The sequence below is a fragment of the Phoxinus phoxinus genome (assembly GCF_949152265.1).
Source record: "Phoxinus phoxinus genome assembly, chromosome: 9".
In the NCBI taxonomy this organism is placed as follows: domain Eukaryota; kingdom Metazoa; phylum Chordata; class Actinopteri; order Cypriniformes; family Leuciscidae; genus Phoxinus; species Phoxinus phoxinus.
This window is the reverse complement of record NC_136884.1, coordinates 9629718-9643855: the sequence shown is the minus strand read 5'-3', so window position 1 is coordinate 9643855 and position 14138 is coordinate 9629718. Positions and strand designations below refer to the sequence as shown.

Below are 14138 nucleotides of genomic sequence, written 5' to 3'. Positions count from 1 at the left end.
CCTTTTCAGAGCTCTTTAATGTGACAGATTGCCAGAAATGTATAGTGCTATATTAAAACACACCACTAAAATTATAAATTATAATCATTAAGTCTATGCACTATAATTAATGAATTATATAAATTATTAATATTTTTTTTGTAATATTCAATATATTCTCAACCTATTATTTATGTCTTAATTATTTAATGTATATTTAAATAAATGTCCTAATTCTGTCAACAAAAAAAAAAAAAAGTTTGAGAATTGTTTGGAATCTTTTCCATTTTTTCCAAAATAAGATTTTATGACAGCCACCATTTAAATTATTACATCTTGAGAACGGTTTGGAGTAGAAACATGCTAATTAAATAATTAGAAAGCATAAAACTCAAATGTGTTTTCTGGGTCAAAATGACCCATTTCTACTTTTGTGTTCCAGTGAAAAACTAACAGCACACGGGTTTGCAAAAACATGAGGGTGAGTAAATATATGAAATATAATGTGATATATAATATAATGTGTGAAATATAATCAGCGGGTCAGCAAACATCATATGACTTTTAAAAGCCGCTGTCATGACCAAAAACTAGGAACATGAGTTCACGCTTGCATCTAGCCAAGTCATTTTCCCAGCTTAACACCATTTCCTCTCCTGGACCCCCTTCCTTCTTCTTCCTGTCACAGTATATATTTCCATCCTTAGCCTTAATCTCTCGTTCCCTCCCTTTCCTTCACCCCTTGCTCCAGCTCTCTTCCTCTCGGGGGACGGGTAGTTTTAGTTCTGTCTTATATTTGTCCTTCTCTCAGAGAACAGCTGAGGACCACTGCACTGACCAAAAAGAGAAGCTTCTCTTCAACGCTTTTATGAGATCTTAGCTATGCTGGCTGAGGAATGACCAGCTCCCGTTTCAGCCCCCTAAACGTGGGAGAGTTGTCTCTTGAGACATGACCATGTGGAGTCTCATGTTTGCTGTTATTGGAGGTCATAAAGAGTGTGATTATCTCAGTTTGAATCACTGTTTTTATCTATACTTTACAGAGACAAATACAAGAACATATTTGATGCCACAGTTCCTCTATTTAGAAAACCACCCCTGGTTAGTGAGAAACTCAACTGTTGAATGAAATGTCAAAAAATGGTGTAGTTTGTTGAGGAGAAATGTACTATTATTTTTCTGAGCTATCAAATTTTCAGCTGGCAGACAATAAAACGTGTAAAAAAAATCGCCACAGACATAAATTAAACCATTATTGAACCACACACAAAATGCCCTAGCAACTGCATTGCAACATGCTAAAAACGCTGAAAACACCTCTGCATTTTCATCAGAATAAATTTTTGTGAAAAAATGTAATTAAAGGGCACCTATTATGGAATTTTGAAATTTACCTTTCATGTAGTGTGTAACATAGATCTAAGTGAACAAAAACATCCTGCAAAGTTTGAAATATGAAAGTGCACCGTATATAAAGTTATTGTCTTTCAAAAGTGAGAGTCGACTCTGAGTCATTTTTATGAATCGTTAGAAGACCGAAGCTTTTTCTTTGACTAGTTGACGTCAACTTGTCAAGTTATTTGAATACGATACGCCCACTTATTGCGCTCCAAGGCCAGCAGGGAAAATATCATGGCGACGAGACGCTGTGTTCTGAAGTGCAACTCAAAAGACAACTTTTTTCATCTGCCCAAGGAGGAGCATTTGAAGACTAAGTGGCTACAATTCACTATACCACAGAAGTATAGTCCGAGCCTTGAGCTTTGTTCGCGTCATTTTGAAGACGATTGCTTTTTTAAATGCAATCAAACTTGAATTCGCTGATATTGAAGGAAGGTTCAGTTCCAAGTGTATTTGCATCAGCTTCCTCCTCCGTATCACAACCTGTAAGTGTTATTAATAATTTTTGCTTTTATATTTTATGTAGCATGCTTAATCATTATTTTGTTTGTTGTGTAAGCACCGTTTAGCTTCTAGGTCTTCAATGGCAAGTGTATTGAGATATGTGAAGTGTTTGTCGTTGTTTTCGGAGTTGTCTAAAGAATAGAATAATACCTCGTAGTAACGTAACTGCATTTTGTTTTTTTTGTAAAAACGTTATGTTTATGCATCGGGCTAACGCAAACAAAGACTGATTGTGCTTTTACAATATGAACTCTGGGCTAACGTTATGCTCGCTAACATAACATTAAATTATTTATCTTATTTTTCGTTTTTTACTACAAACTATAAAGCAGTGGACTATAATCATTATTATAATACAATTTAATTGATAAAAGCATCATTGTACTCCGTTTTAAAAATAAGTATTATCTCTGTAAACCTTGCTGGGTCATCTGACCAATCAACGCAGATTAGCGTCGCGCAAAGGAGGGGTTTGAAAAACGAGTCGTTGAACGATTCATTTGGGAGTCGGTGAGCAAATCAGGTAAAAATAAATGCATATTATACGAAAACAAAAGTGTTTTTTGTCATTGCATGCATGTAAAACTGTTGTTGGGGACTCCCTAAACAACATTAGGAACATTTTAAATGTCATAATAGGTGCCCTTTAAAGTATTTTACATTCAAATACATTGTAACATAATTAAAATTATTTTTTACTTTACTTTACTTTTAGCTCTTGCTAACCCCAAATGGAGAATTTGGCCACTTATATTGTATGTTCAGTGTTTGCTGGAAAAAAAATCCAGTGAGATAAAAAAGGTTATAAATATTGATATTAATTTGTTTCTCTTGTTCAGTTACAGAACAGGAAAAGTCCCAGTTAATCAACATATAATGTTTCTTCCCTAAAACTGATCCAAGCACATTCTATCCATTTTTAAACTTCAGAAAAAGATACTCGGATGCCAAATATGTACCAAAACAAAGCTAAAGAATATACAAATGAGATTATCACATTGCAAGCTAGTTTAGGTGCTCCTTGTTCCTCATAAAGCTCTACTGAACGTTAAGGCTTGGAATTGTTTATGAGTATTGCAAAATGTGTTACGGTGCGGTCACATTAGCGAAATGAAAAGTCCATTGTCTATAGTCAATAGCGATGTATAAAGCCTTCTCACACAGGTCACTTTCAAACCAAGCAGCTTTCTGTTAGTCAACATGGTGAATCCGCGCGACCAACTCAGAAATCTGCATGGAAAATCTTTCGCTATGAAAATTCCAGATCACGTGGATTCCTATTGAAATGACAGGATTCCACTTGCGACAATTCACAAACAATGGTAGATTTCACAACTGGTTCAATTCACCATTTGCTGACACACTTGAACCCATTGCAATATCTACATGGAGAAATCTACTTGAAATTACAGGATTTCGCCCATAAATGTTACCGAACAATGGTAAATGTGACCAAGGTGCAATTTTGCATGTGAACACTCACATCCCCTTGGTATTTGTATTTCTTTCCGACCTCTAGAGGCATGGACATATCTCCATTTCTCCAGCTGTCATCTCCAATCTCGTCACTTTGCAGGAACTCGCTGAGCTTCTGTACACTGCAGATACAAATCAGATGATCATGTCCTTACAGAGAAGCCAATATGAAGTAATGTTGGAGTTAGCGACATACCTAACAAGGGCCTTGACGGCAAACCTGACCACCGTGGACAACAGGAAGAGTGGCGTGACAAGAATGTGGAATAGAGCCAAAGAGGCAAACGCCTTAGCTGGACTGAGCCTGACCTCTTCAATATAGGCGTGTGTGACAAAGGTCTACAAAAACAAGATACAAGATAACGTATGGTCTACATGTTGGATAAAATACAACTGATTGAAGCCTGTAATGATGAATATCTTACCGCCAAAACTGCAGCAATGGGGATGGCGGCATTCAAAAATACTGTGGAGATAAAGAGGGACAAAACAATTTTTTCAGTCGTGAACAACAAACCATAGAACCAAATTAGAACCAAATAGCCCTGATTCAGAAAGTTAAACAAATGAGAATATGTGTTGGGGTGGGGTAATAACAAGGGGAGGGGTTTATGCATGTGGGCGTGGCATATGATGGGAGGAGGAGCTTGTCATACTGGACATTGATGTGTAGAGAGCGAAAGTCTTGAGACTGGTCAGCTCTTTTCCTCGGGTCTCTTCCACACGGTCACAGAAGATGTTCTCCCATGCATAGAGCTTCAGGAGCTTTATTCCTTTCAAGATCTCTGACGTCTTTTTAAGACGGTCCGTTGAGTAGTCCTGAGGAAATATTTAGAAGTCACAAACATGAGCTTGTTGCTGTGTTGATAACACGCACATGCACAAAGGTGTAGGTGAAGCTCACCAGCGTGCTCTTCTGTGTGTCTGCCAACTTGGTAGCGATGAGGTACTGAACCGGGGCCAGCAGCAAAATGACACCGGCCCCTATCAACGCGCTGTCACCCAACAAATAATATAGCAGGATCACTCCCATAATGATCTAAGAACAGAAATAAGATGTTTTTTTTGGGGGGAGGGGGACACAGATGCTGTTGATTTATCTGCTTCAGAAGGGTTTTCGCTATGAAATACCTGAACAGGCATGGCCCAGAGGTTGGGGCATAAGAAGAGAAACCACATGAGCTGATTGGTTTCTATGGCAACAAGATTGTTGATCTGGCCGAGCGTCATCTCTCCCATGGACATGTTTGATGTAGAGAGACGCAGTATTTTATTGTAGATCATCGCCTAGAGGATGAGAACTAACATGTGACATCACAACATCACAAAAAAACGTTAACGTTTAACTTTAACATACTTTTTCTTGTTATTTTATCTATTTAAAAATATTTTATCTATTTTTGTTAGCTTTTGGTTTTTAAAAATATTTATATTTAGCTTATTTTTTTTCAACTTAACTTCAACTTAATTCAAATACAGTAGTTACCAATTTTTTATCAATTTCAATTTATAATTTTTAACAATTTTATTTCAACTTGATTTCAATTAACAAAAACGTTTAGTAGTTTTAGTTAACAATAACAACACTGACAGTAATAGAATAAAATAGAATAGAATAGGACAAAGTAGAATAGAATAGAATAATTGGACATAATTGAAATGAACAGAATGATGTAGAATAGAATAGCATAGAATAGAATAAACTGAATACAATTCAATAGAAGCAAGTAGAAAGAATAAAACACAGAATATTAGACGAAGTTGAGTAGAAAATAATAATGGGACAAAATAGAGTAAAATAAAAATGAACAGGAAAAAGCAGAAAAGAATAGATGAAGGCATAATAGAATACAATAATTGGAAATATAATTGAAATGAACAGAACAATGCAGAATAGAATAGCATTAAATAGAATAAACTGAATAGAATTCAATAGAACCGAGTAGAATAAAACAGACAAAATATTGGATGAAGCTGAGTAGAAAAGAATAATGGGACAAAGTAGAGTAGAATAGATTTGAACAGGAAAAAGCAAAATAAAATAGAATAGAATTCACTTTCCAAGTAAGGTAAGAATTTGTTTTATACAATACTGTTGTATTACACAATACAACTTGACATGAGCAGTACAGGCTGATGAATATGAAATAAATATAAATCTCTCTGACAAATCTCTCCATGTTTGACTTCCAGTAAACTCCCCAAAACTTACTAGCAGTGCCCCGCGCAGATTAATGCCGGTTTCTATTGTGACGTAGTAGGAGGCCTGCAGGAATGTTCTCTGCAGCACGAGTGCCAGGAACAGCAGGACAGCTAGAACCGACGTATTCTGCAGCAGCTCAGTGGAGTAAACCCCGAAAGTCATGTTCCCTGTCTGACAGGACATAAACAGAGTATGAACACACACACATAATACATAACAACACTTTGGCATTTCAGCCCTCATGATGTCATACACAAGCACACACTAAAATAAAGAGAAGGAGTCACTTAAACAGTGTCGCTGGCAGCAACGTGTGTGTGTGAGAGAGAGTGTGATGTGAGTGGGGAATTTTCCATGTCACACAGATATGCACGTCTGTTTTGGCTTCATTTTGTCACTCACACACATATACAGTGGCTCCAAAAAGTATTTGAACATTTAAGACACACTTGAAACTGCATAAATGTCATTGCAATGAACACAACATTTCAAAGCATCAGCATTTTTTTTCCAAGAAAGATAACATTTTTTTATCACAAAAACAGGGTTGTTAGGGTTAAAATGATAATGATATATTATGTATTTTAATAACAAATTATAATTATACATTATAAAATACACATACACGGCTGTTCAAAAGTTTGGGGCTGGTAAGATTATTAAATGTCTTTGAAGGAAGTCTCTAATGCCTACCAAATCTGCATTTATTTGTGTACAGTAAAATATTGTGAAATATTATCACAATTTAAAATAACTGTTTTCTATATTAATATATTTAAAGATTTCAAATATTCCAGTGATGGCAAAGCGGAAATTTCAGCAGGCTTCAGTTACATGATCCTTCAGAAATCATTCATAAATGCTGATTTGGTGCTCAAGAAACATTTCTTATTATTATCAATGTTGAAAATGGTTGTACTGCTTAATATTTTTATTAATAGAAAATTCAATAGAACATAATTTTTTCAAATAGACTTTTTTTGTAAGAGTGTCTTTTTATCGGTTCAATGCGTCCTTGGCTTATTTAATGATTTTATTTTTTTTCTCATTTTGATATCATCCTTATCTAAACCTCATGAGAGTGTATTTTCACGCGCACATGACATCATGGTCATCTGAGCAGGGAGAACACACTATATGAAATCTAATAATTGCTGTCATCTCAAGGCGATGACATACGGTTCTCTCATTAATAGCACTGACGCCTCTGTGACATCACACAGGAAGTGATAAATGGCGAGGCAAAACAGAAGACATCAGACTGTAGATCATTCTCTACAATACTGTCACGTTGCACTCAGAACAAATAAATACCGTCTAATTAGTAGCATAACCACAAGCCCAATATCTGCAGCAAATCATTTAATTGACAGTTATTTGAACAACATCCTAAATGATTTAACAAAGCACGTTACAAATGGGCTCCAAAGTAAATGAGATAATATCATAGTGCTGTGAGACAGTGACTGGATTATGATATATTTCCATTACATTAGTTGCGTAGTTGTCTTTTTTACTCAATTCCCCAGTTTTATCATCACTCCGGTATGTATTTGGGATTGACTATCGTTTTTTACTCTCGAATTGCCCTGTTCGTATACAACAGCTTAAATGGCTTGTATACGGTCTGTGTGAAAAAATAACCAAAGCAAAAAATATTTTCTTTCTTAGTATTTTTGTCTTGTTTTCCAGTGCAAATAAAGACTGAGAAGCAAAATGACTTAAGATATGAAGCCGTGTTTATATCTTGAATAGCGACAGTAACCATACTGATAAGATGGCGACACACATGAGACAAGCACTCCGGAATGGGACGAAACACACACCTTATTCGTCTTGTCAATCTCTGTTGAGTTATTCAGGTGTTCGACAATCCCAGAGATGCAGAGTGGCCCGGCAAAGCCCAGCAGGTCCGCCATGTACCGGAAGGTGCTGCTGAGGAGGATTGACCCCCCAAAGGCCCGGTACATGGATTTCCAGATGGATGGGGATTTTTCTGGGTCCTCTGTGTTCTGCTGTCAAAATTTGATAAGCAACGGGGTGCTGGTTTACCAAGACTTCATTACTTCTGTATGTCATCAGATTATAAATGATAATATTTGCTCTTAAACCTGTGATCGTCTGCACATACCCTCTGTTCCTCATAGGAATCCTTCAGACGCAGATAGTTGGTCAAGGCCCTCATTGCGATAGGAAGTTTGCCAATCTTCTTCAGCTCAATGGGTCTCTTATGGGCTCCAATGATGAGCGGGTTCATCCACCAATATGTTGCCTTGGAGAGGAGGTTGACGAACGGCTGGAGGAATCGGACGCCCAAGTCCTGCAAGTCTTCTGGGGGCTTCACCCTCTGGGGGTTTGCAAAGAACACGTACTTCTGCAGGTAAGACAAGAATGAAAATACGGGTGGCTTGTTAGTACAATGTACAATCACTCACCTGTGTTGGATTTTGATTTCATGTTCACTTTAACTACATAAACAGCTAGACTAACTTTCAACCAGAAAAGATGTTGGCCAAGCAGATTTGATAGTGAACAGCATGACTATATATCAGCTAGACCAGCACAAACCAACTTGGACCAGTATAGAAATTTGTGCCAGTCCAAGCTTTTTCAGCAGGTTAGCAACTCTTTTTACAATTATAAAACGGTCTACAATAAAAGATTTTGAACAATAATCTGCCTTAAATAAGTGGATCAAATTAGAGGCATATAGAAAAAAAATTATATTCTGCCTTAAATTATTGGATAAAAAAAGAAAAGAAAAGAATCTGCCTTAAATTAGTGGATCAAATAAAAGGAATAGAGGAAAAAATAATAGAATAAAATAAAATGAGTGGATCAAAATATAGGCATTTAGATATATAAATAAAATAAAATTTTAAGTTAGTGGCTGAAAAATTTAATAAAATTAAATAAAATTAAAATTAAATAAAATTAGTGGATTAAATAAAATGTATATAGATTTTTTTGTATTAAATATTAAATTAAATAAAATTCCACCCAAATTAGATGATCACATTTTTTTTTTTTTTTTATAAAAAATAAAATAATGGATATGGAAATTAATAATAATGGAATAATGGAAATTAGTGGATAAAATAAAGGGAATATAGAAAAAACAATAGAAATAAAATAAAATTAGTGGATCAAATTAGAGGCATATGTATTTTAAATAAAATAAAATAAATAAAAAATAAGAAAAATAAATCAATCAATTTGCCATGTGACCCTGAACTCACTCTGACTCTGATGACGTTGATCTCGACAGCCATGAGCAGGCCGTACAGGACCACGAGCAAAGCTGTGATACAGAAACGGAGATGTTGCACCCCCAAGCTCGCCTCTGCAAACTTCCATAACTTTATCATCTTGGTGATGAAAGCCAGAATCCAGTAAATAAATAAAGCTGTGAACGTATTTCTGAGGTTAGGTCTCATTCTCATACAGAATCCCAAGGACAGAAACAAAATTTGATAATATAAATAAAAATATGGATCGACCATTACATGTTGCCAAGCAACAGACAGAAAGTGTTTTATGTAAATTAGAGGACCCGGACCAACTGTTGTGAGTTATGTAAGTAATGAAACAACCACACTCAAAGAACAATTTAGTATTAACTGCCAGCATCACATTTGAATAGTGAAATGGCCTTTGACTTACCAAGAAGCAGTTTGGGGAAATTGGCTGTTTCTATATTGTGATAATATACGACTGATGTCGTGGCCGCTATGAAGCCCATCAGCGCTGGCATGAAGAGGTGCAAGTGATTGGACTCCATCTGCCTGAAATAATCCATTCATACACAAAGACATAAACAGAAATGCATAGTCGGTCGGTCATAAACACACAAATCAACTGAAACGCACGTATTGGAGACGATTCCCTCTGCGATCTCGCACACGTGCACAAACAGCAGTGTGAAGGTGAGGATCCAGCGCAGGTTGTGGCCTGGGAAGTGCAGCCAGGTGTTATGGTGGATCTGCACCTTTGAACTCTGGCTACCCCAGCCTGGACACAAAACAAAAACATATCTTTATTTTCAAATGTATTATCTGAACCACATGTTGAGAGGCTGGCATGACATCAGAGACTTGCGAACATGTCTGGCAGCATGAAACTTGTTTTATAACTGTATAATTTTATTATTCCCTTGTGTGTCTAATATAACATACAGTTAACAATTACTTTTTCCTAGACGTTTGTTAATCAGCACTTTGTATCCGTCTCCGCCTGTCTCGTTCATTCGTTGTTTTCCTTTCTTTGGCTAATAGTGTAATGATTCTTCTATAGGAAACATTTTTTCATTATGAGATATAATGCTTACAGACCGAATGAGGAATGGCAGTGACACCATTACGGCGTCAGCGTAAATGATTTTGCCAAGGTTTTGAGAAAAGGCTCTTAGGGGAACCGACTGAATGTAACCAAAACATTCATTGTCACAAACTGCAAAGCATGTGCATGAATGTTGAACGGGGATAAGGGCATTCATACCAATGAAGAGTATAGGGAAGGTGATGAAGAGAAGAAATACATGAGGGACGAGGTTGAGGGCGTCCACGAAGCAGCCATTGTCCAGGACTCCATTGTCCACACTGTAGGCAGTACTATCGTCGTTCCCACAGAAAGACAAGGCCATGTCACCTGTGTCTAAAGGAGCCTGGGCATGATTGCAGAAAAAAAAAAGAGGAAAAGTTGAGGTTAGATTTGAACATATAGCATTCAACAAAATTGGATTAAATGGCAAGTGTGCATTTAAACTTACTAAGCTTTCTTTGAGCCAAAACCGACAGCACTGAAAGCAGTATTCCTGTAGTTATTATTGACTATGAGGTCTGGCATGGTATTTGACTACATTGATCCACTGCTGCCAATCAGTTTAAGAGCAAGATTAACAAACCCTGCAGTGCCTGTACCCATCAGCTATCTCATTTACTAAAAAAAGTTGAATTTCTCATTCAGGAGAGCTGCATTATACAACATCACCACCAGTAATGTTTGCTTGTGCAGAAAATTTTCTCTGGTAGATTGAAGCTTGCATGCTGAATGTCCTCCAGTGACCCATCAAAGTGTGTTTTTGTCACACCCAACAAAGTATTATTTTTGACAAACTTATTTTAATTATTTTAACATTTTTAAATTATATAAAAAAATCTATATTATGTTTACATTATATCATCATGATATCACATATATATATATATATATATATCACCACATTGAAAAATATTTTATTTATTTATGTATATGTGGCTTAAATGATAGTTGTCTTTCATTTTAAATGAACACTTATCGGCGTGTAGTGTACGTGATACATTTTTTTCTATAGGCTATATAATTCGCATATAATGCTATATGCTGCGAAATCATATTCAATAATGCATAATTTTTTCTGCAACCAAAAGTATCCGATAAAAGGGACTACCAAGAAAGATAGTAGCATTCAGCTGGCCACGTGATCACAACACCAAGAGGCGAACCTCCATGTAAAATAAAACAGATTTTATTAAGATATACTGATATGTCAGGGCTCTTCACACCATAGTTTTATAACAAATACTTAGTGCAAATTTAAGATACTCTAGGACTTAAAACTCATGTATGGTCTTCTTGATAATATAATATTAACCAACAACTTGTGCTACAGTGAGCAAAATGCATTGCTGGGTCTTGTTTGAGATGAAATGATGTGAATTACAAAGTAAATACCCATGGCAAGTGCATTAAATAGAATAGTCTCCTGTAACAAATCCATTCATACTCATCGCTTTACATCGCTTTCAAATCCTTCCACATGCTCATTGACAGCCTGACGTTGTCTTTTCTCAACTTTTAATTGGGATGAATATACATAAAATAGTAAAACCCACAGTGACAGTCATATATGATCATTAAACAATCACTTACCGGAGTTATTGCTCTGCTTTAGCAGCTTTTCATGCCCGTTGCCTGGTGTTAGAGAGAGTAATTCACTGGGAATATTATTTTTAGCTGCGGAGTATCAGCTGCTCATGGTCTCTTGCTCTTGGGTCGTATTTCCAAACTTGAACAGGAATGTTGGCATGAATATGGACCGTCCTGAGAAAATAGAGATCGACTGTGACACTGTGGCTGCGTCTCAAAACCGAGCGAGATGCCTGCCTACACGGGGGTGATACCCAAACGTGACATCCAGGTAAGCAGAGGGAGAGTAGAAAACACCAGAGTTGAGACAGATAGTAATGTTTAAATTAGTGGCTGACCGAAAAGCGTTTTTTTTTTTTTTAATGAAAGAAAATTTATATTATATAAATGATAACAAATAAGATACAAAATTGATTGAATAAATACGTTTTCAATATTTACTTAAAATTAAAATGATTCTGTGGATCTGTAGATCGTCATGATTTATATATTATATATCATGATGCAATTTATATATTATATTATAATAGGTAGGCTATAATATAAATTTATACCTAACAGGTATTTAACAGAATTATTATTATTATTATTATTATTACATATAGGCTCATTTAAAAATGTAATAAAAAACATTAAAACAATTTATTTTGGTTTTATAATTTATAATTTCTGATTAATTCCCAATTCATATTTTATTAAGTGAGTCCAACATTATGTCAATAAACAGTTCTATTTTACAACCACATCCTGTCCAAGTACACCTTTTGCTCACTCAGTTTCTGGAAATAGTACTTCAGTCCCAGTTGTTTTCCCAGCATGCACAGGGGCATGAATGGTTATGGTAGCATATTTTACAGTTTGCCAGTTTCTCATCATGCTTAGTATTTTATTTTCTTGTGGATGTCATTGTTCTATTAATTTTTTGTTGTTGTTGTTGTTTGGCCCCAGGAGAGTTTATGTGCCCATGCATTTTCCTATCCGTGTACATTATAAAAGAGAGATACTTATTAATAAACAGTCAAAACATAAACAATAGCATATAACCCTTTAAGATGATACAGTCTAATGTTTCTAGAGTTACTTTATTACAATTGCAAATGTTTATTTAGTATTATTTTTGCTCATTTGACATGATTCACTTAAGGAACTCATGTTACTAACTCAATTATAAACATAGTATAATGTCGTTCATAATTTGTTACCACGTTTTTGAGTAGGCTAAATAGCCTACGGTGCAGTGTCGTCTACTGTAAATAGCTACACCGAAGTCACATGGCTGTTGCCTCGGTAAAACAAGTTTACCTGACAAAAAAACTAAATGAAATTTAATCTCGATTTAACCTTGTTCGGATGTTTTACAAAACGGCATATCTCTACATGAGCCCAGTGACAAATCCATGTTATTCAGTTTATGAAAATACGACCGAGCGTCAAAATACATAATGCAACGTAACAATATAGGCTATCCATAGAAGGCCGTTGCAAATAAGACCAAGCAGTGAGCGTCATTCATCAACCTCTGGGATTTTAATGAATGAATTTAAGATGTAGGCTATGCACCAAGCTTGCGGACACACTCACCTAGATGCCTCCGATTGTAGTTTTTGTCATCGATACTTGCCGTAAACCCGCTCCGACATCAGATAGACACTGAACACGATGGTTGTTGTAGCTCCGTGTCCTTTCGGTATTGAAGAAAGCGCGCATCAGGGCTTCGGCATAGCGTTGCTATGGCGTCAGATATAAAGGAGGGATGCCCGTGCACGAGCGTGTCTCCTCCTGATGTAGGTCACATTAAGAATAACGGGACCATACCGAAGATGTAGTGGCAGGTGCATAATAGCCTACTTAATAAACTAAATAGGGTTTACTGGTGGCTCGGTAGCTAAAAGAAAGAGAGAATGTGGAATAATGTGATCCATTGCGCTACATAAGCAACTCAAAATTATTCATAGCCTATAGATTTCATTCACTAGGGGGGTGTGTAGATTTCGTTTATGGACACAGGACCTAGTGGCAATACAATCTAAAAACAGTCGTTCCGCATTGTATTCTCGAGGCAGTTGCTGCATGCTTTTCTTTTAATGACCCTCCAAAATATTAAAGCAGCACTAGGTTACTTTTCAACCTTAATAATATATTTCCAAGTCTCTTGTGATGGTACATCGACTTACAATAGGTTGAATGACACGTCTGCCATAGCCTGACGGGGTCTGTAGCGTTTTTAATCGTACTTTTAAACTTCGGGTTTCGGGTAGTAACCGGCGAACAAAGAGAACTACAAAATTCGACTGCTTTACGGCATATACGTCACTTCCACCACCACCCCCACTTCCTTAAAATCGGACGCGCGAGCCAAACTAGCGTTTGTTTGCCAAATGTTAAAGTCATGGCCGAAGCAGACAGAAAAGCAAGAAAGCAAAGGTTTTGTCTGAGGAAAGCAAAAAGAGGAAACGAGAAAGTGATCGTATTAAAGGCAGAACGAGGATCAACATTGGGCCAGCGTTTCTCGCTGGCGTGAGCTGAAGGAGGAGGAGGGGTGCCCGATGCCACCCGTCCCGGTTTTCCAGGGATTATTCTCTTTTTTGAGCGACAGTCCCGTTTTTTTGTGAAAATGTACTTCTAAAGTAGAATTTCCTGGTTTCAAATTAAACTGTTTCCGTCTACT

The 14138-nt window shown here is 36.4% G+C and overlaps 1 protein-coding gene across 15 annotated transcripts in view; it reads right to left on the bottom strand.

The window, feature by feature from the left end:
• The window catches only part of abcc9 (ATP-binding cassette, sub-family C (CFTR/MRP), member 9), a 36895-nt gene extending 23623 nt beyond the window's left edge, over positions 1 to 13272 (bottom strand). For 9 of the 15 annotated variants that reach the window (XR_013798890.1, XM_079622820.1, XM_079622826.1 and 6 more), the window contains exons 1-14: positions 11474 to 11610; positions 10061 to 10226; positions 9433 to 9574; positions 9227 to 9348; positions 8803 to 8969; positions 7695 to 7937; positions 7390 to 7578; positions 5573 to 5734; positions 4492 to 4647; positions 4265 to 4399; positions 4017 to 4179; positions 3786 to 3826; positions 3557 to 3699; positions 3368 to 3482 (exon numbers count right to left, since the gene is read on the bottom strand). Coding sequence is in view for 14 of the 15 variants with exons in the window: in XM_079622820.1 (XP_079478946.1) it covers positions 3368 to 3482; positions 3557 to 3699; positions 3786 to 3826; positions 4017 to 4179; positions 4265 to 4399; positions 4492 to 4647; positions 5573 to 5734; positions 7390 to 7578; positions 7695 to 7937; positions 8803 to 8969; positions 9227 to 9348; positions 9433 to 9574; positions 10061 to 10205 (1923 nt within the window). In the remaining variant the exon portion in view is untranslated. Of the gene's footprint in view, positions 1 to 3367; positions 3483 to 3556; positions 3700 to 3785; positions 3827 to 4016; positions 4180 to 4264; positions 4400 to 4491; positions 4648 to 5572; positions 5735 to 7389; positions 7579 to 7694; positions 7938 to 8802; positions 8970 to 9226; positions 9349 to 9432; positions 9575 to 10060; positions 10227 to 11473; positions 11645 to 13051 lie in introns of those variants that run through there. The other 6 variants (XM_079622824.1, XM_079622825.1, XM_079622827.1 and 3 more) reach the window with 2 other exon arrangements.
• Positions 13273 to 14138: the final 866 nt, after the last annotated feature.